General features: G+C 38.3%; 1 protein-coding gene across 7 annotated transcripts in view; it reads left to right on the top strand.

The window, feature by feature from the left end:
* The window catches only part of HS2ST1 (heparan sulfate 2-O-sulfotransferase 1), a 188,368-nt gene that overhangs the window by 126,008 nt on the left and 40,270 nt on the right, over window positions 1-22,090 (top strand). For all 7 annotated transcript variants that reach the window (XM_024990094.2, XM_024990093.2, XM_015464937.3 and 4 more), the window contains one exon: window positions 16,852-17,090. In XM_024990094.2, coding sequence (XP_024845862.1) covers window positions 16,852-17,090 — 239 coding nt within the window. The remainder of the gene's footprint in view (window positions 1-16,851; window positions 17,091-22,090) is intronic.

Raw genomic sequence — 22,090 nt, 5'->3', positions numbered from 1 at the left:
GTCATAAACCAGAGTTAACAAAAATGTATTAACTAGCTTGCAGTGTTGTTCTAGGATACCTTGTAATGTCTGCAGTCGCTTTAGCTTTCAGGTCATTGAGACTCATTTCACCCTGGGAGCTTTTTAAAAATATTTATTCCTAGTACTTTCCCAGACATGCAGAATCTATTATGCCCTGGATTCGATTTAAGATAACTTAACTCTCCTTATGACTTTTGGCTTCATCTAGGCTTGAAAATTATTTACCGTGTTATTTAACTCCTTTAATCTTCAGCTTCCCTGCTCCTTATCCTCTCTTACATAGTCTTGACACCATTAGAGGAAAAAAAACTCTGAGGATAAGATTTGACAGACCTAGAATATCAAACCTATAGGAAAAAGTGTGGTATGTGTGGAGCTTCAGCTTTGACCATGCTGTGTGTAACATTGATTGCTATGTTAGTAGGGTTCAAATCATCATATCACATTCTCACTTCTTTTAAAAAGTAGTTCTTTCTTAGATTGCTTAGTGAAGAACTCTTATCTTCTGTATCCATTAATTTAATAATACATGACACCACCCTTATGGCAGAAAGTGAAGAAGAACTAAAAAGCCTCTTGATGAAAGTGAAAGAGGAGACTGAAAAAGTTGCTCAACATTCAGAAAACGAAGATCATGGCATTTGGTCCCATCACGTCATGGGAAATAGATGGGGAAGCAGTGAAAACAGTGCCAGACTTTATTTTTTGGGGCTCCAAAATCACTGCAGATGGTGATTGCAGCCATGAAATTAAAAGACACTTACTCCTTGGAAGGAAAGTTATGTCCAACCCACATAGCATATTTAAAAGCAGAGACATTATTTTGCCAACAAAGGTCTGTCTAATCAAGGCTATGGTTTTTCCAGTAGTCATGTATGGATGTGAGAGTTGGACTGTGAAGAAAGCTGAGCACCGAAGAATTGATGCTTTTGAACTGTGGTGTTGGAGAAGACTCTTGAGAGTCCCTTGGACTGCAAGGAGATCCAACCATTCTATTCTAAAGGAGATCAGTCCTGGGTGTTCTTTGGAAGGAATGATGCTAAAGCTGAAACTCCAGTACTTTGGCCACCTCATGCGAAGAGTTGACTCATTGGAAAAGACTCTGATGCTGGGAGGGATTGAGGGCAGGAGGAGAAGGGGACGACAGAGGATGAGATGGCTGGGTGGCATCACCGACTCGATGGATATGAGTTTGAGTGAACTCCGGGAGTTGGTGATGGACAGGGAGGCCTGGCGATTCATGGGGTTGCAAAGAGTCAGACACAACTGAGCAACTGAACTGAATTGATATTGTTTTCATTAAGCAAATTTATGTAATATCTATTCTATTCTGGGTAATGGTCATCACCATTCTTTTCCAGAAAGAAGGTAGCTTTTATGAAAAAGCTCTTCGAAGGAGATGGGACACCCACCCATCCCAGCAGAACCAATGCCATAAGTTAAAGGGTAAAACGTGTCCTGACTAGAACACTCTCACAACTAGTTTTACCAGGAAATTGAGTAGCATTATTTTCTACATATTTAAACTACTTAAAATTACTGTAAATTCCAAATTACTAGGGATACTAATTAATTAGTCACATAGAAAAAAGACTGTTATCTCCACCTATCTTGTTAATAAACCAGTAGAAATATTCTCTATAGAGTATTCATTCTCAAAGTATTCCTGGACCATCATGTCAGCATCACCTGGGAACTTGATAGAAAATTATTGGACCCTGAATTAACAACTGTAGATGGTGGGGAATCTGGAATCTGCATTTTAACAAACCCTGCAAGTCATCCTGATACATGCTCAAATTGAAAACCACTGCTCTGAATATGATATATATCAAGCTCCAGTGAAATAATGGCAGGTTTTCAGCATCACTAATTCTCATTTTCAAACAGCTGCTGCGTAGGTTTTAGCTAATGATCTCCAAGCCCAGCTGGAGTTGATGCCTAGTTACTCCATATTCTTTTTACTTACTAGTCAATGGAGCACCAGGTGCAGCTGTTGAAGTGTGAAAATAATTCAGCTTTGTAGACAATATTGGCATTTCTTTCTTGATTTTGAAAATGCTTTCATCTTTTTGGTATGGTGTTTATTTCAACAGTCAAAGCACATCTATTTTAATAGCAGTTTGAACCTCTGCTAGAAGTTGAGGAGGTCTCTGAATCTTCCTGCCAGTTTAATATCAAAATTAATATCTTAGTTGAATTACAAAATTACAAAGTAAATTTGTTGCTTGAAGGAAAACAACTGATAATACTTGTTGCCCAGTAGAAAATTTGAGAAAACTTGTATTTGTCACTATGAGCTTCCCAATACTGAGTATTTTGATGAGATTGAGGGGGGAGTTGTATAATTAGACATATGACCTTTGATGGATCTGTGCAACTCCATAAACCAGCATTTTTAAGTGATGGTACAAGGTAGATCAATATACTGTGTATAGAAAGTTTACTAACATGGGTTATCACTTTACAACTAGCCTTTGAGAAATAACACTTGTTGAGTTTTAGTGTAGTGTCAAACAATTATCAGAAAATATTATTAAAATAATCCTTTTCCAACTATTGTGCACGTGTGCTCAGTCATGCGCGACTCTTTGCAGCCCCATGGACTGTAGCCCTGGGGCTCCTTTGTCCATGGGGTTTTCCAGGCAAAAAGACTGGATCTGGTTTCCTTCTCCATTTTCCAGCTGTGGATCTGTACAAAATCTGTGTGTCTGATTGCTTCATAGACTCCAACCCAAATACTATGTGGTAATATTTTTAATGGAAGAGCGGTTATGAGAATCCAGTTATCTTCCATTGTTAGACATATAAAAATAAATGCAAAAATGTTAAAAAGTCACTCTTTTTACTAAATTTTGTCTTTTGGAAATAGGTATTTTCACAGAATTGTCATTTTTGCTAACATGCTTTATTACTATTTTTAAATTAATAAATATTTTTAAGTTTTATAGTTTTCATTTCTCATTTGATATTGGTAGATCTAACCTATACTGATGAAAACTCTTTGGAGTCCCAAATTTTTAAGTGTATAAAGAGAGGTTCTCAGCTTAATGAGTTTGAGAATTGTTGACTTTCAAGTTGCAATTCATATCCCAGTATGGTGATTAAGACACTGTGTTTTGGCCTCTGCCCACTGTCTCCTTGGAGAAGGAAATGGCAACCCACTTCAGTATTCTTGCCTGGAGAATCCCATGGACAGAAGAGCCTGGGGGGCTACAGTCCACGGGGTCACAAAGAGTCTGACATGACTGAGCGACTTGACTCACTCACTCGTCTGCCTCGTGTTTTACTTTGTCCCTACCCATTCTTTCATATTGTAAACTTATCAAGAACCACTTTTAGGATCTGAATGCATCATGCAGTATTATACCTCCAAGGGTTTTGCTCAAGTTTTTCTCTCTGCCTAGAATGCCTTTCTTTTTCTACTCAGGAGGTACTTTTCTTTCTCAGTCTTCTTTGTGAATCCTTTCTTAAGCATCCCATTTATGGGCTCCCCATTGCATCTTATAAAATTTTATTATAATGCCATGCCACCAAATTCTCTAGGATTAGGCTTATCTCCAGGACCAGATGAATTGTAAATTAATAGATTCTTAGTAAATATTAATGGAATTAGTTAATGAGTCTAGTGGTGAGGAACTAGGTTATAAATTATCACAGTATTCTCATTACTTAAAGCATAAAGTACGGTATCAATCTTCTCATTATCTGAATTTTTGCCATAATCATAAGAGGTACATACTTAGTATTTCTCAAGGTAGACATGAGTTTGAGCAAACTCTGGGAGATGGTGAAGGACAGGGAAGCCTGGCATGCTGCAGTCCATAGAGTTGCAGAGTCGGACATGATTGAACAAGACTGAATAAGACAGAATTGTGGAAAGAGCGTGTCAGCATTCCACTCCTTCTTCTTAGTTAATTGTCACCAGCCTGCTTCTATCTTTATTTTTGCTTTTTCCTACCTACGTTGTTAGAGGCTCAGTGGAGAGAATCCTCCAAAAGAATCTGTATGCTAGCAGGCAGGCTTCCCCAGTGGGCTCAGTGGGTAAAGAATTTGCCTGTAATGTGGGAGGCATCAGAGACGTGGGTTGGATTCCTGGGTCAGGAGTATCTAATAGAAAGAAATGGCAACCTGCTCCAGTATTCTTGCCTGAAAAATCCCATAGACAGAGAGCCAGTGGGCTACAGTCTGGGGGATCGGAAAGAGTGAGACATGACTGAGCAACTAAGCACAGGTATTTACCTAGTGGTAACCGATGCCAGATGTCCTATGGTTTCTGCTCTCATCAGTGCAGAAATCCTGTCTACATCTTTTGGTGGGTCCTCGTGAAGCACCTCTGGGGCTTTTCCTTGTGGCTCAATAAAGAATCTGCCTGCAATGTTGGAGACCTGGGTTCGATTTTTAGGTGGGGAAGATCCCCTGGAGAAGGGCTTGGCTACCTACTCCAGTATTCTTGCCTGGAGAATCCCTTGAACAGAGGAGCCTGGTACGTTACAGTCCATGGGGTCACAGAGGGTCGGACCCGAGTGCATGACTAAGACACATGAAGCCTCTAGATGAGTACCTCTGGAGATTGATAGCTTACCTCCCCCTAAACTGCACATATCTTTTCTTTGCACTGCTAGTTATTTAAAAAGCTCATTCCGTCTTGAGACATAGTCTATCTTGTCTTCTAGAGTGATTCTAAAGAAAGGATGCCTCCTTTTCATAATAACTTTTCAAATATTTCAAGATAACTTTAGTACATTTATGGAATTTCTCCTCTCTACTTAAGTGTACTGGGTGTTTTAAAAGCAGTTTTTTTGTGTGGCATGGGTTATCTAGCTCTTTTCCATCCTGAATGTACTCTATTCTTTGTGTATGCCTGAAATGATACATAATGGTACATGTGTGACATAGATTTCCTAGGAACAGTGCCTTCCTGTGGTTTAAGACAGTAATGACTACATTTTGGTTAGGCTTTGGTATCAGATTGAAGTTTTGGGTTCTGACTCTGTTCCTCAAAACTCTTAACTAATCTGACGCTCCATTTCCATATTATTACCTTATAAGTAATAGGCATAGGGTTACTTTAAGAATTAAATGAAGTGATACATGTTTAAACACACAGCAGCATTGCTTCTGGCCCATAATAAAGGCTCAGTAAGTGGAACAATTGTTACTTTGATAATTATATGCTTTCCAGTATAGCCTAAAATTGTCATTTTTTTTTAGCTGTTTTACACTACTGTTGTTAAATAATTTTTAATTGGAGCATAATTGCTGTACAGTGCTGTGTTGATTTCTGCCATACAACAGTTACACTGCCGACAAAGGTCCCTCTAGTCAAAGCTATGGTTTTTCCAGTAGTCACGTATGGATGTGAGAGTTGGACCGGAAAGAAAGCTGAGCACTGAAGACTTGATGCTTTTGAACTGTGGTGTTAGAGAAGACTTGAGAGCCCCTTTGACTGCAGGAAGATCAAATCAGTCAATCCTAAAGGAAAGCAATCCTGAATATTCATTGGAAGGACTGATGCTGAAGCTGAAACTCTAATACTTTGGCCACCTGATGTGAAGAACTGACTCCTTGGAGAAGACCCTGATGCTGGGGAAAATTGAAAGCAGGAGGAGAAGGGGATGACAAAGGATGAGATAATTGGATGGCATCACCACTCCATGGACATGAATTTGAGCAGGCTCTGGGAGTTGGTGATAGACAGGGAAGCCTGGTGTGCTACAGTTCATGGGTCACAAAGAGTTAGATGCGACTGGACTGAACTGAATACAACAGTATGGATCAGCCAGTGTACATATGTCCCCTTTCTCTTGAACCTCCCTCCCACCCCCTCCCACCCCTCTAGGTTGTCACAGAACACTTTTGGTTAAATAATTTTATAATCAAATATTACTAGTGTGTTACTTGTCAACTTAGTCACTCTGCAGGCCTTTATGGCTTCCCAAAGGATCCATCTCTATATTTTGAAACCCAGTATCTTTTCAAAGCTCAACTTATCCAGTGTATCTTTCTCCGTAAGTTTTTTACCCCAATTCTTGATTTCAGAATTAGTTTGTTCTCTGTTATGGCATTTATTTGACTTTGTATAAGATGTAAATTTAAAATAAGAATAGATTACTTGAGAAGTGTATAAAAAGGTATGAGGCATGTTTGAGATGTCTTGGTAAAACTTGAGAAAAGGGAAAAGAATATTGGTTGGAATCCCCATTTCCTATCAGAATATTCATTTCAAGTGATTGAAATATGTACAGAATGAAGTCAGCTCACCCATGATTTTTAACTATAATATTCTATATTTTGAAAATGGGTACTTGCAAAAAAAGTAGTACTTTTATATAATATCCTGCTGTGTTTAATTATACAACCCTACTCCTTCCTCTTATGAAATTAGATTAAATCTCAGATGACAAGTATAATGTGGAGCACAGGCTCTAGAGTCAGATTGACCTGAAACCATATCCTTACATTGGCTTCCCTGGTGGCTCAGATGGTAAAAAATCTGCCTGCAGTGTAGGAGACCTGGGTTCGATCCCTGGATTGGAAAGATCCCCTGGAAGAGGGAACGGCTACCCAATCCAGTATTCTGGCCTGAGCACTACAAATAGTTGGACATGACAGAGTGACTTTCAACACACATAGGATAGTATCTTAAGGAGACAAACTAGCTACTTACTGCTTTAGTATTTTGGGCTTCCCTGGTGGCTCAGACAGTAAAGCATCTGCCTGCAATGCAGGAGATTGGGTTTGATTCCTGGGTCGGGAAGATCCCCTGGAGAAGGAAATGGTAATCCACTCCAGCACTCTTGCCTGGAAAATCCCATGGACAGAGGAGCCTGATAGGTTACAGTCCATGGGGTCGCAAAGAGTCGGACACGACTGAGAAACTTCACTTTCACTTTTCACTTGATCAATTAACTTCTTTGAGAATCAGTTTCCTCATCTAGATGAGAATAATAATATTGCCTCTTAGGGTTGTTTTAAGAATCAAAACTTGAGATAATGCATATAAAACACTTAACACAGAGTATGTGTGTAAAGAATGATACATTTAAGACACATAGTGAGAATTCAGTGTTGGCTATTAACAATATTATATTTCATATAGGTGATTAATGCATTTTTCAGATTGGTAATATAAAGGAAGGTTGTTATAAGAATTTCACATTTTAATATTTGTGTAATAACTGTAAAAAACCAGCCAATATAAATATAATACATAGTCCTTTAACTTAAATCTTAGCAATAAAAAAATAATTATATTGGTAGTTACCAGATTGTTGGGATATTGATCAGCTACTTCAATGTTCTTACCTAATAGATCCTCTTAAGAACATTAACCAATAAGTTTTTAGTCATAATTCATTAGTGAGATGAAATTTGGGAAGAAAATTTAATTTTTATTTTGTAATATATTTTCATTAATCTTAAGCGTCAATATATAATTAATGCACAAACATAATAAATATGTAAGCCATGTATTTACAAGGGTCTAGAAGAGCCCTTGTATATAGGGACACAGGTCTTTTACCCCTTACATATGTTTATTCGTAGGTATTTTATTCTTTTCAATGTAATTGTAAATAGGATTGTTTCTTTAAGTTTTCTTTCTGATAGTTCGTTGGTAGGGTATGGAAGTGCAACTGATTTCTATATATTAATTTTGTATTCTGCAACTTTACCAGATTGATTGATGAACTCAAGTAGTTTTCTTTAGGGTTTTCTATGTATAGTATTATATGTCATCTGCAGTCAGTGACAGTCTTACTTTTCAATTTAGATTCCTTTTATTTTTCTTGTCTGATTGCTATGGCTATGGCTAGGATTTCTAATACTATGTTGAATAAAAGTGGGGAGAGTGGGCATCCTTGTATTGTTCCTAATGTTAGAAAAAATACTTTCAACTTTTCACTGTTGAGTATGATGTTAGCTCTGGGCTTATCATGCTACTGCTGCTAAGTCACTTCAGTCGTGCCAGACTCTGTGTGACCCCATAGACGGCAGCCCACCAGGCTCCCGCATCCCTGGGATTCTCCAGGCAAGAACACTGGAGTAGGTTGCCATTTCATGTATGGCCTTTATTATGTTGAGGTATATTCTCTATGCCCACTTTCTGGAGAGTGGTTTTTTTGTTTTTGTTTTTCTAAAATCATAAACGGGTGTTGAATTTTGTCAAAACCTTTTTCTGCCCCTATTGAGATGATTATATAGTTTTTATTCTTCAGTTTGTTAATGTTTATCACATTAGTTTATTTGTGGCTGTTGAACCATTCTTGCATACCTGATATGAAGTCCATTTGATCATGAAGTATGATCCTTTTAATGTATTTTGTATTTGCTCTGCCAATATTTGTTGAGGATTTTTGCATCTAAGTACATCAGTTATTCTGGCCTATAATTTTCTATTCTTGTGATATCTTTATCTGGTTTTGGTATCAGGGTGTTGCTGGCCTCATAGAATGAGTTTGAAAACATTCCTTCCTCTGCAGTTTCTTGAAATAGTTTAGGAAGGATAGATGAAGCTGGTCCTAATGCTAAAGCAGGCTTGCTGGTGTGAGTCTCAGAGTATTCTGGGGATTTTGCCTGCCTGCTGGTGGTCAGGGCCTCTGGAAGGTCTGGCTCTGGTGCCTTTACACTGGTATGTGCAGCTGCGTCGTGGGCCTGTGGTGGCTAGGGTCATGTTCAGGAACTGCTGTGGGCTCAGGGGTGTTATGGTGCCCTGTCTGCTGGTGGGTGGAGCTGTGTCCCACCTGGTTAGTTGCCTGGCCTGAGGAGTCCCAGCACTGGTGGGTGGGGGTGGAGGGAGCTGGGTCCTGACATTAATAAGCTAGAGGGAGTATTCCAGAATGGCATTTTTCAACACCAGTGTCCCCATGGTAGGACAGGCTCCCCAGAATGGCTGCCAGCAGTGTCTTTGCCTCAGCATGAGCTCCAGTTGCCTCCTGCTTCTCTGGGAGACTCTCCAAGATCAGCAGGTAGGTCCGACCCAGGCTCCTTACTGCCATCTGCCCTGGTTCCAACAAAAGAAAAGATTTTGTGTCTGCCCTTTCAGAATGGAGTCTCTATTTCCCACAGTCTTCTGTGTCTCCTGAAAATAAGCATCACTGATCTTCAAAGCCAGATACTCTGGGGGCTCATCTTTCTGGCACACGACTCTGGGCTACAGAGCCCATTGTGGGGCACAGACCCCTTTTCCCTGGGGGAGAACCTCTGCGGTTGAAATAATTCTACCATTTGTGGGTCACCCAACCCAAGGGTTGAGGTTTTGACTCTACTACAACTCTACCTCTCCTGTCCATCTCCATTATGGTTCCTTCTTTATACTTTTAGTGTAGACGATCTTTTCTGGTAGGTTCAAATCTTTTTCATCAATAGTTATTCTGTAAATAGTTGTAATTTTGCTGTGCTTATGAGGGGAAGTAAGCTCAGGGTCTTTGCTGTCTTGGGAATTCCTCTTACTTTATTTTCATTTTTATTCACTTATGTATTTAAGTTTCCTTGATATTTCTTTCCGTTTTGTTTTCTGTTTTTCTTCTTACCTCTTTTCCTTTCTCTTCATTCCTATAAATTACTTTTACACTTACTAAAAGTTACAGTTTGATTTATCCATAGTGTTTTTGAATTTAAAACACTTGGAGTGTGTTTCGGAGTCTTTATACAGCATTTTTCATGGTTGCTTTGTGTGTTACATCATATAAATATCACTTGTCACAGTTTATTGGTGTCATCAGTTTACCAATTCAAGTGAAGTGTGGAAACTACCTCGATTTACATACTTTTACTATCTGCCACTTACAACATAATTGTACTAAATGTTTCTTCTGCATACATTTAAAATCATATCACACAATGTTATAATTTTTTCTTTATATGTCAAACATATTTTTGAAAACACAAGGACAGTTTATTGTATTTACCCATGTGTTTATTCTTTCTATTTTCTTGTTGCCTTTTTTTTCCCTTGTGTTTTAAGATTTCTTCTTTTATGTTTTTTTTTTCCTATCTAGAAAACCTCATTAATCATAGTGGCAATAAATCATTATAGGTTTCTTTCATATAAGAATATCTTATACCCCTTCATTCTTGAGGATGATTTTCTCTGGGTGTAGGATTATTTTATTTCATCACTTGAAAAATTGTGGCACCTCCTCCTGGCTCTTTGACTTCTGATGAGAAATCTGCTGTTATTCCAGTTCTTTTCTACAGTAGGCTTCATTTTCTCAGGCTGATTTCAAGCCTTTTTTTCTTAATTTTTAGTTTCCAGAAGCTTAATTATGATGTGTCTTGTCTTGGATGTTTTTGGTTTATGCCATTTGGAGTTTGTTCAGCATCTTAAATCTTTGTCTCCTGTCGGATGTCAAGTTTTCAGCCATATTTCTTTAAGAATTCTTTCAGCCCTGCTTTCTTTCTCCTTTCCTTCCAAGACTCTGTGACACCAATTTTAAATCCTGTTGCTATATCCCACAGTTCCCCAAGGTTCTGTTGCTTTATTCTCCCTATTATAGTCTCTCATTGTTATTCTGATTGGATAATTTCTTTTGTTCCATGTTCCAGTTCACTAAATTTCCTTCCTTTCCATTCTGCTGTTGATCCCATTCACTGAGCTTTTTATTATGGGTTTGTTTGTTTGTTGTTTTTTCTTCTTTGAGTTCTAAAATTTCCATTTAGTTATCTATATATTTTATTTCATTACTGAGCTTATTTTCTGAGGCCTTCTATTTTTTCATTTGGTTCAAGCTTGTTCTTGAAAGCATTTTATAATGACTGCTTTAAATCTTTGATAATTCTAACATTGCTGTTCTTTTTATATTGTCATTTCTTATCTCTATTCATTGAGTTTGAGATCCTGTTCTTAATATGCTCAGTACAATTTGATTGAAACATGGATATTTTTATATTATGTTGTGAGACTTTGGATCTTTTTTCTTCAGTTGAAGAAAATATTCTTTAAATTCTATAGTGTTTTGCAATTTTCAAAAGTTTCGCACACATGATGTCATATAATCCACAATAGCCCCTTTCTCCCCCAACACCTGTATTATCCCTCCCCTTTCCCTCTCATCACTGGTATCCACTAGTTTGTTCTCTGTATCTGTGGGTACTCTGAATCTTATTTAAAAATACCTTTTGTTTTAGTTGACTTTCTCCAATACTGCTCTGGCAAAGGAAAGGGTTGCTGTTTTGTTACTGTGAAGTGGAGGTAGAAGTTCAGGTTCCCAAATAGGCCACCATCAACACCCGGTGAGCTCATTGTTACCTTGGGCAGGGACGGGAGTGGCCTCATTACACTGAGTGATGGTGAACATCCTGATTTTCCACTAGGTCTCCTCTGACAGCACCTAGTGGGGAGGGGAGGGGGCCTCTCATCACTCCTGTGTGAAAGTGGACATTCTGGTTCCTTGCTTGGTCTTCACTGACACTGCAGAGGTGCCTTGTTACCTGTTGCCTAGGATAAAAGTTCTGGCTCCCTACTTTGTCTTCTCTGACACCGTTCCATCAGAGATACTGGGCACCTGATTACAGCTTTGTGAGGGTAGAAGTTTAGGCTAGCTACTTGGCCTGTGAGGAATGGAAGTGGGGCACAGTTTTTTCTGTGGAGTTTGGCTAAAGTAGAGTGATTATTGTCCAAAAGTTTTTTGTCTTACTATGCTGTCCCTTCCTTGGAGTTCTGGCAGGGCTTTTGTTGGACGTCTTTTTATGTATGCCTGCTCCTGGGTTGCCAGCTTCTACTGCTCCAAGACTGGGATATATAAGGCTAAAGAAAAGAAACTCACCATGTTGCTCCTTGAATCTTAAGGGCTCTAACTAGCCTGTTTTCTTCTCTCCAACTTTAGAGTCTTACGTTTGTCATTTATATAATGTCCAGGGTTTTAGTTGTACTTCATGAGAGGAATAGCAAAAACATAAGTTTACACCATCTTCCTTGAAGTAGAAGGTGGTCTCAACTTCTTTTTATAGAATGATCCAGTTAAACATATGTGTAAAATTTTTTAAGTAATTAATTTATTTAATTTTTATTGTGCTGGGTCTTTGTTGCTGCACACAGGCTTTCTCTAGCTGAAACAAGTAGGAGCAACTCTAGTTGTGGACTGCAGGCTTCTCACTGTGGTACTTCTCTTGTTGTGGAGCATGGACTCTGGGGTGTGTGGGCTTCAGTGGTTGTGGCACGCGAGCTCAGTAGTTGCCCTGCGGCATGTGGAATCTTCCAGACCAGGGATCAAACTTGCGTCCCCTGCATTGGCAGGTGGAATCCTAACCACTGGACCACCAGGGAAGTCCACTTGTAAGTTTTAAGGACAACACGTGTGTCTCTTGCTCACTGCCTGGAAACCACACAAGAAAGCATTTACTAGTGTTGAGAGTCCAGCCTTTAATCATCGGAATTTATTTTGTCAGTCCCCATGGTGATTGATGGAGAAGACAATGGCAACCCACTCCAGTACTCTTGCCTGGAAAATCCCAAGGATGGAGGAGGCTGGTGGGCTGCAGTCCATGGGGTTGCTAAGAGTCGGACACAACTGAGCGACTTCACTCTCAACTTTTCACTTTCATGCATTGGAGAAGGAAATGGCAACCCACTCCAGTGTTCTTGCCTGAAGAATCCCAGGGATGGCCGAGCCTGGTGGGCTGCCATCTATGGGGTCGCACAGAGTCGGACAAGACTGAAGCTACTTAGCAGCAGCATGATTGAATTCAATGAAACTGACTCAGGCTAAACATATTCATAAGAAAATGATGTATACTATTGGACAACCAATTTGTTTAATTCATAATAATTACCAAATCCTACTTCCATGAAGATCAGATAGTGTCTGACTAGACAGTTCATTCACAGTAAGTGGTGCTGGAAAAGGAATCAGTTAACCTTTTAATAGCTTTCTTTTGGTGCTCCTTTATTGCTTCCTACTTCTCATTGTGTGCATATTTTATGGGGAACAAATTATACTTCAGAACAGTATTTGGGGATTTACACAACTGAGGATTTATCCCTAGAAAATGCTAAGGATCCACTTTAACTCAGGTGTTTGATAGCTCCAAGCTCTTAGTTTCTGTCTGGCTCTGCAAAAGGCATAATTACCAGGGAGTTCTGACAGGTCAAATTTTGTGACAAGGCACCCTCCCTGTGGACATTTTTCTAATCGTCACTGCCAATTTTCTCTATGATTTCTCTTTGCCTGCAATTCTAATTTCTGAGTAACCTCTTGTTTTCAATATATATACTAATACCTTTAGGCAGTTTACTATCAGGCCTTGATGTCCATGAACCTTTTTTCTTTTTTTGGAAATAATTAACTTGGGGTCATGGAGCTGCCTGTCCATGGTTGGGCTCTAGGAGGAAGCTCTGAAATGTACACATCAGCCGTTCTGGAGACCAGATCTATTGCTTTCATCATATCCTCAAAGGACCAAAAAAATCATCATGAGCCACTATTGCTTGGGCAGTTTTGAGCATTACTTTCCTTGTGTGTGAAATGAGTTCTATGGTGTGGTAGGTAGTTTGAACATTCTTTGGCATTGCCTTTCTTTGGGATTGGAATGAAAACTGACCTTTTCCAGTCCTGTGGCCACTGCTGAGTTTTCCAAATTTGCTGGCATACTGAGCGTAGCACTTGCACAGCATCATCTTTTAGGATTTAAAATAGCTCAGCAGGAATTCTATCACCTCCACAAGCTTTGTTCATAGTGATGCTTCCTAAAGCCCACTTGACTTCACGTTTCAGGATATCTGGCTTTAGGTGAATGATCACACCATTGTGGTTATCTGGGTCATAAAGATCTTTTTTGTATAATTCTTCTGTGTATTCTTGCCACCTCTTCTTAATATCTTCTGCTTCTGTTAGGTCCGTACTGTTTCTGTCCTTTATTGTGCCCATCTTTGCATGAAATGTTTCCTTGGTATCTCTAATTTTCCTGAAGAGATCTCTAGTCTTTAATTTAGGAAATGTCAAATATACAGTTCATATACTTTAATACACATAATGAACTAAGAATGATGATTAATTCTAAAAACATGTTAGTTTCATGCTCTAGAGTTTTAGCACCTTGAAAAGTTTTTTAATCTATAAACTAAATAATAACTTCTTTAAAGAATAACAAAATCTGTTTCTTTTCCAAATACTGAGTTCAGAAAAACTAGTGAAAGCATTCAGCATTATTGGTTGTTGGTGTAGCCATTAAAAGTAAAGGTAATTTCATATATATCTGGCTGCTGTAGGAAACAACCTCTTAAACTTCTGTCAGCACTTAAATGTCAGCAGTACTGTTTTATTTCCCATAGTGGAAAAGGGAGAGTGAGGACATAACAATAGTGAAATAGTTTTGGATTGTGGTGACAGTTTGGGGTTGCTTAGAAGATACAATTCCTTTAAAATTATTGAATATAATTATATTCTTAGGCTTTCCATAATACATGCTGAATTTAGTGAGAGAACTTCCAAATCCTGTGTAGATGCTTGAGCATCATACATTACCTCAATTTCAGATTCATTTGTAAACTACTGTAAATTTTGAAAAATATTGTGCTTTCTAAACATGTGGTATGTGGTTCTTAAAAGTCTGTCCAGGTTTCTTCTTCTGTTTCTTCTTAGTCTTTTCTTTTGATTGTCTTTTTTTTCTTGGCCCTTAAATGTTGATACTTCCTAAGATTCTGTTCTAAGATTAAATTCTCTTTACATGCTATACATTCTGTAGTATCTATGTAGTTTCATCATTCCTATGGTTTCCCAGATGTCTGTCTTCTACATGAATGTTTATTCTCAAGCACTTGAGCTGTGTGCCCAGTTATCTACGTCTCCTGGGTATCCCAGGCAGTCCAACAGTATGTTCCACATTAAGCTCATCTCGTTTTCTCCATATTCCCAACCAACTCTCCCCCATGAAAAAAGATACATATATATGCATAGTATATATTCATATGTGTACTTCTCTTCCTGTTTTGGAAAGCCCGCTGCTAGTAGGGCTTCCCTGAAGGCTCAGTGGGTAAAGAATCTGCCTGCAACTCAGGAGACATAGGAAACGTGGGGTCGATCCTTGGGTCAGGAAGATCCCCTGGAGGAGAAAATGGCAACCCACTCCAGTATTCTTGCCTGGAAATCCCATGAACAGAGGAGCCTGGTGGGCTCCAGTCCATGGGGTCGCAGAGTCAGACATGACTTAGCAACTAAACCACCACCAGTAAGCAGCAGGCTTGGAACTTCAAGTCTTCTGAAGGTGAATCCTCAGCTCAGAGCATACTTTATAATGCAGTGGCCATATCTTCTGAATCAAAATTTAAGATGCATAGTCAAACAATATTTGAAGCCTGAACTTGTTACTGTAATTATACCACATTGCTTTTTTATGTCACTTTACTAAATTGTTGCCAGCATGGTAGATGGATGCTAATACACATAAAATGTAAAATTGCACTTATGTGTATGTATGAGATGTGCATTATGAGGTATATATACATCCATCATGTATGTATGTGTGAGGTTTGGCCTAGTTAGGGAGATTAGATGATGCTTCCCTTGCAGGTGATGATTAAATTCAATGTGAAGTTTGAGGAGTTCACTAGGCAGAATTGAGCTAGAGGGAGAATGAATGAGAGTTCAAGGCAGGGTGAGGCACAGAGATCCAGTGGAAGGAGGGTGCATACTGTGTGTGAGCAGTTGTCTTTGTGCAGAGTAATTTGCAGTCTTGTTACTCCCCCCGCCCCATTTCTTCCCATATTCTTGCTTCTTAATTCTAAAGAGTATTTGAAGTTAAAGCCTATATTAAATAGAGAATAGTATGGCTCAGGAAACTCAAACAGGGGCTGTGCCTCAACCTAGAGGGGTGGGATGGAGAGGGAGAGGGGTGGGATGGGGAGGGAGATGGGAGGGAGGTTCAAAAGGGAGGGGAAGTATGTATACCTGTGACCGATTCATGTTGAGGTTTGACAGAAAACAACAAAGTTCTGTAAAGCAGTTATCTTTCAATTAAAAAATAAATAATAAGAAAAAAAATGTAACTTGCTTTTCAAACTGCTTGGTGAACAGTCGTTTGAATTAGAGGCACCATGGAGTTTAATTAATAAACATAGCCAGGACTTATCTGTATTTTAAAACACCAAAATGAAAAAGGTTTTATGATACCATCTTTACCCTTGTTACCTAAAATCACACAAGCGTTTATAATCACTGCCCTAGTACATTCTGATAAGGCGGGGAGTTATTATATCCGATATACTTCCCAGGTGGTGCAGTGGTAAGAAATCTACCTGCCAATGCAAGAGACACAAGAGATGCAGGTTGGATCCCTGGGTGAGGAAGATCCCCTGGAGTAGGAAATGGCACCCCACTCCAGTATTCTTGCCTAGAGAATTCCATGGACAGAGGGGCCTGGCAGGCTACAGTCCAATGGGTTGCATAGAGTCAGACACAACTGAGCACACACACAGCTACATCCTAAGTAATAAATTTCTAAATCATTGCCTAAATTATAAGTGATTTATTTTCTAAGTGTATTTTTACTGTGAAGTTTAGTATTCCATGCAACCTGTCTTTATGGGTTTGAGAATTAATTTAGGCTATAAAAATTCTGTTGGAATGAAAAGTGTATTTTGAACTACATGGAAGAACTCTAATCTGTTGTATTCTAAACTCAATGACTGTTTTTTCTTTTGTTTTTCATATGTATGAGTTATTATCTCTCCAAGATAATTCTGAAGTTTTGGTCCTTAAAACATTTCTTTAGTGGTTCTTAACCCCATTCTTGAGTAGGAGAACTATGTTCCAGGAATAGGAAATTATTTTCAGTGTTTTACAACTTCCTTTATAGTGTCTTTCAAAACTAAGTTCATATTTTTCTTTGCAGAAAGGGCCATTGCACGACATGAAGTTCGAGAGATTGAGCAGCGACATACCATGGACGGCCCTCGGCAAGATGTAGCTTTAGATGAGGAAGACGACATGGTGATCATTTACAACAGAGTCCCAAAAACTGCAAGCACCTCTTTTACCAATATTGCCTATGACCTGTGTGCAAAGAATAAATACCATGTTCTTCACATCAACACTACCAAAAATAATCCAGTGATGTCACTGCAAGATCAGGTAAATACCATTGGATTCATAATGTTTTCTGACACCAACTCAAGTTTTTTATTTCAAGAAGGTAAAGCATTTAAGGGATATGTATGCTGAGCCCAGTGGATTGTAAGTTTCTTGGAGGAATGCATCAACCAAACTTCTCTATAGTTTACATTCTTCACAGTATTTGGTACATTTCCTTGCCTACAATATGTATTCAAATACTTGTGAAATAAATGAATTAACAGCTTGAATTTTTGAAAAGAAACTTGATGCTCTTCAGTATGCTAGCCCTTTAAAACTGTGAAATATTTTTAGCAGGTGCCCTGCAATAAAAATCACTATATTGTCTCAGTTCATCACTGAGAAATCTTTATTTGATGAATACTTGTATTCTTTGTGACTAGACCCCTGAATTTAATCTTATCTTTATTCATGTAAGTATTAGCTATAAACTTCTGGAGAACAGGGGTTATGACTTGTATTTTTAATATAATCTTGCCTTTCAAGTTATTGAGAATCTTTTTAAAAAATTTTGTATCAGAGTATAGTTGATTTACAATGTTGAGCTAATTCCTGCTGTTCAACAAAAGGAATCAGTTACACATTTACATGTATACACTCTTTTAGATTCTGATCCCATGTAGGTCATTACAGAGTAGTGAGTAGAGTTCCCTGTGCTCTACAGTAGGTCCTTATTAGTTACCTATTTTAGATATATCGTAGTATGTTTTGTGTCAGTCCTAATCTCCCAATTTATCCCTTCCCTCCTTACCTCCTGGTGACCATAAACTTGTTTTCCACATCTGTAACTCCTTCTGTTTTGTAATTAAGTTAATTTGTATCCTTTTATAAAAAGTGCTGCACTGAACATTGGGGTGCACTATCTTTCAAGTTGTTAAGAATCTTTAGATAAACGGATAGATAATTTATGAAATGGTTTTAAGAAAAGTGGAGGAAGTTATCTCAGAAACTGAAACTGACTCCCCTCTTGAGCAGTAGCTTCAGATATTTTCTTCACACCTGGAGTTCTGACTATAAGTGTAGTTCTTTCCACAGATATTAAAGGGAATAGGAATTGAGCCCCATGATAAGAAAAGATAATGTTTGAAAATACTATGTATCAAATGGAGAAGGCAATGGCACCCCACTCATTGGAAAAGACTCTGATGCTGGGAGGGATTGGGGGCAGGAGGAGAAGGGGATGACAGAGGATGAGATGGCTGGATGGCATCACTGACTCGATGGACGTGAGTCTGGGTGAACTCCAGGAGTTGGTGATGGACAGGGAGGCCTGGTGTGCTGTGATTCATGGGGTCCCTAAGAGTCAGACATGACTGAGCGACTTCACTTTCACTTTTCACTTTTCATGCATTGGAGAAGGCAATGGCAACCCACTCCAGTGTTCTTGCCTGGAGAATCCCAGGGACGGGGGAGCCTGGTGGGCTGCCGTATATGGGGTCTCACAGAGTCGGACACGACTGAAGTGACTTAGCAGCAGTAGCAAATGCTATGTGTCAAAGACCATATTGAGGTAGCTTATTAGACAGGTATTTGTGATAGTCATGTAGTTAAAATGTATTTATCTGTTTGAAAATAGCTGACCTTGTTTTATTGTCACAGAATTGCTGTTATCCCACTATTTACATAGCTTTAATCCTCTCATTGAAGTAAGAGAATAACATTGACACACACGGTTAGGTTTGCTTTCTTACTAGAGAGCTATTTGTAAAGGCTGAATGTATATCGCATATCATATTCCCATATAATTCTTGGCTCTCTGCAGTATCCTCAATTACTCTCTTCTATAGAACCAAAAATCTACACTCATCAGCCAACAAATAACTCTTTTGTAAATGAGAAGAAACATGAACTTATTTAGCTAAGTGGGTCATAAAAACTATTCATTATGTAATTTTGTATATCTCAAGGGCAAATGTCCTAAATTATCAGATTTTATACAGTGTGTGGTAGATTTTAAATCTGCATGATTACTTTTCAGAATATATCTTGGTTTACAAAGAGCATTTCTTAACACTCACATAATAATTTTACATTTCTTCAGTAATATTGTTTAGAAAAATAGAGTTAATTTGTTCAAATTTTTAGAATTATTATGTGTCCAGCGTTAGAAAGTTGTCTTACAGCTATGATATATCTGATAATGACTTAGACCTTCCCCCCAACCCCGGCCCATGAAATATAAATCTGCCAAAGCTTACCACATAAGACATTTATAGGCATCATGTACTGGTACATTTTTCCAGTTGCATTTAGAGGAGATAAAACTTCTGTTTTCCTTTCAATAGCTTGTCATGTGTGTGTATATGTCTATGTGTTTATGCAACAAAAGGCAACTGGGTTACATAACGAACAACACTTAAAATGGGGGGCAGAGTGGAAGAATAGCCTTAATCACCAGCTGACATACTTCACAATGTCAGCTGGTAGCTCAGCATCTGGAGTTAATTAGGTAGGGGTGGCTTAATATACAAAATGTTCTCTAATACACCGTATCTAATTTTTTTTTACTGATCTTTTCTTCTGAATAGAAACATTCTTCAAACAAGTCGTAGGTGCTATTTCCTTTCCCTTTGCTTGATATATTAGATAGCATTTTAATTTTACTTTCAACCTAGTATAGCTTCCTCTAAATGTAAACTTTTGAATTATAATACTAGATGCCTTGAAAATAATTTCAAAAATATTTCCTGAAAATCATGTTGTATAATATTTGATTTTAATACCGTATCTTTATTGTCCTTGTGAACTGTTCTGAACTGCCCTGTTATTTAAATAAGAATTAACAAATGACCTGTTTTGCTCTTCTTTCTTCTCTGAGAAATAGTTTCTAATCAGTATTTAACTCAAGCGAGACTTAAAAAATGAGGTTTTTATTAAATCTGCTATTGTCCTGATCTTCTATTTAAAGCCCAATTTACTTGTAAAAATATTTAGGGATATAGTAGATGATCGTGCCTTCCGTTCTCTCATCTTCCAACCTCGGCAGTCCAGTTCGCTTAATATCTGCCTTTAATATCCCCAGCTCTTTCCTAGATTGATTTTTGTATGGGAGACTTTGCTAAACTTTTTATCTGCTTAATCATTCTTCTCAAAAATCTTAGAGGTAAAGACAGAGTATTTCTGGTTTGATATAAAAGCATTCCTTCTGTAACAGTTTATGTGTATTCTTAGACACAGTTCTCAACTCTACTTTCAAGTTTTCCTTTATTGTGCATGTAATATATACTGAGATTATGCTACATTCCTTGGGGAATTACCAAAGAAATTAAAAACAAGGCTATGTTTTTCAAAGAGCTTATTTATAATTTACTAGGAAACATAATGGCAACCCACTCCAGTGTTCTTGCCTGGAGAATCCCAGGGACGGGGGAGCCTGGTGGGCTGCCGTCTATGGGGTCGCACAGAGTCGGACACGACTGAAGCGACTTAGCAGTAGCAGCAGCAGGAAACATAATGGAGAAGGCAATGGCTCCCCACTCCAGTACTCTTGCCTGGAAAATCCCATGGACAGAGGAGCCTGGTGGGCTGCAGTCCATGGGGTCTCTAGGAGTCGGACACAACTGAGCGACTTCGCTTTCACTTTTCACTTTCATGCATTGGAGCAAGAAATGGCAACCCACTCCAGTGTTCTTGCCTGGAGAATCCCAGGGATGGGGGAGCCTGGTGGGCTGCATCTATGGGGTCGCACAGAGTCGGACAGGACTGAAGTGACTTAGCAGCAGCAGCAGGAAACATAAAACATAGTTGCAGGAACTATGAGAACTATTCAAAAGAAAACATCAAGTTGTGTTGTCACCAAAATGTATAACCAAAATGTTTAACTTGGACCTCATCCTGAGAAAACAAGCAAATCCATGTTGTAGAATGTTATGTAGAACATATATATCTAGGACAACTGTCCTGAACTATTAGTGTCAATGTCATAACAGCCAAAAAGGGGCGGGGGGTGGGGTGGGGAGTGATGGGCTAGAGGAGACTAACCAGACATGAAAACCAAATGTAATTCATGACCCGTGATTGGATCCTTGAACAAAATATCTGCTACTTTGATTCAGAAAAAATTTGTGTGTCTGCATAGAAAGAGGGGAGGAAAGAAAGAGATAAACAGAAGTGGCAAAATGTTAACAGTGACTCTTGGTGAAGATTGTACAAATATTGGCTACTGTTTTTTCAACTTTTCTGTAGTTTAATAAGAGTTTTTCAGAATTAAGTTGAGATAAAATAAGAGGAACAGTTAGAACAAGATTAGGAGGTAATCATTTGAAAATATAAGGCACGAAAGGACTTAAGTGGTAAGTATGAGGTAGACTCAGTCATGTTAGGTTATGTTTTTGAGATGGGCTTTACTCTGTTAATAGACAGGAATCAGCAGGAGACAGGTGATCAGCTCCTCTAGTTGGAAAATGAAGTTGACTCTAGTACACAAAAGTATCTTTATATTATGGAACATTTTGTCTTTAAAGTAACTAGAGGGATGGTATGAGGAGGGAGGTGGGAGGGGGGTTCAGAATGGGGAGCACATGTACACCTGTGGCAGATTCATGTTGATATATGGCAAAACCAATACAATATTGTAAAGTAATTAGACTTCAATTAAAATAAATAAATTTAAATTTAAAAAAATATAAAGTAACTATGTCAAATAGGTTTAAATGGCATCATCTTTTATGATTCTTCTTTATTCTTTTCTGCTCTCATATATTTATTTGAGATAAATAGATCTCTGATCTGATCTGATCTGATCATATTTAACCTCTTTCTGGAATTATCCAGAATTTGTATTCTCTTACAGGACAGTATAGTATTTTTTTTTTTAATTTACTGTTAAACCAACTTCTGGCTATTTGCATTAAAGTATATGGTTTTATATTAATACTTGCAAATACGGATTTTTCAGAACAACACTTGAGGTGAATGCTTCTCAACTTAGAATGTGTATACTGAACACCAGTTGAAGTACAGTTTTTGATTCAGAAGGACTAAGATAAAACCTGATACTT

This window comes from Bos taurus, chromosome 3 (assembly GCF_002263795.3).
Source record: "Bos taurus isolate L1 Dominette 01449 registration number 42190680 breed Hereford chromosome 3, ARS-UCD2.0, whole genome shotgun sequence".
Taxonomy (NCBI): Eukaryota; Metazoa; Chordata; class Mammalia; order Artiodactyla; family Bovidae; genus Bos; species Bos taurus.
Note: the sequence above shows the minus strand (reverse complement) of the source record. Positions and strands in the feature narration are given on the sequence as shown.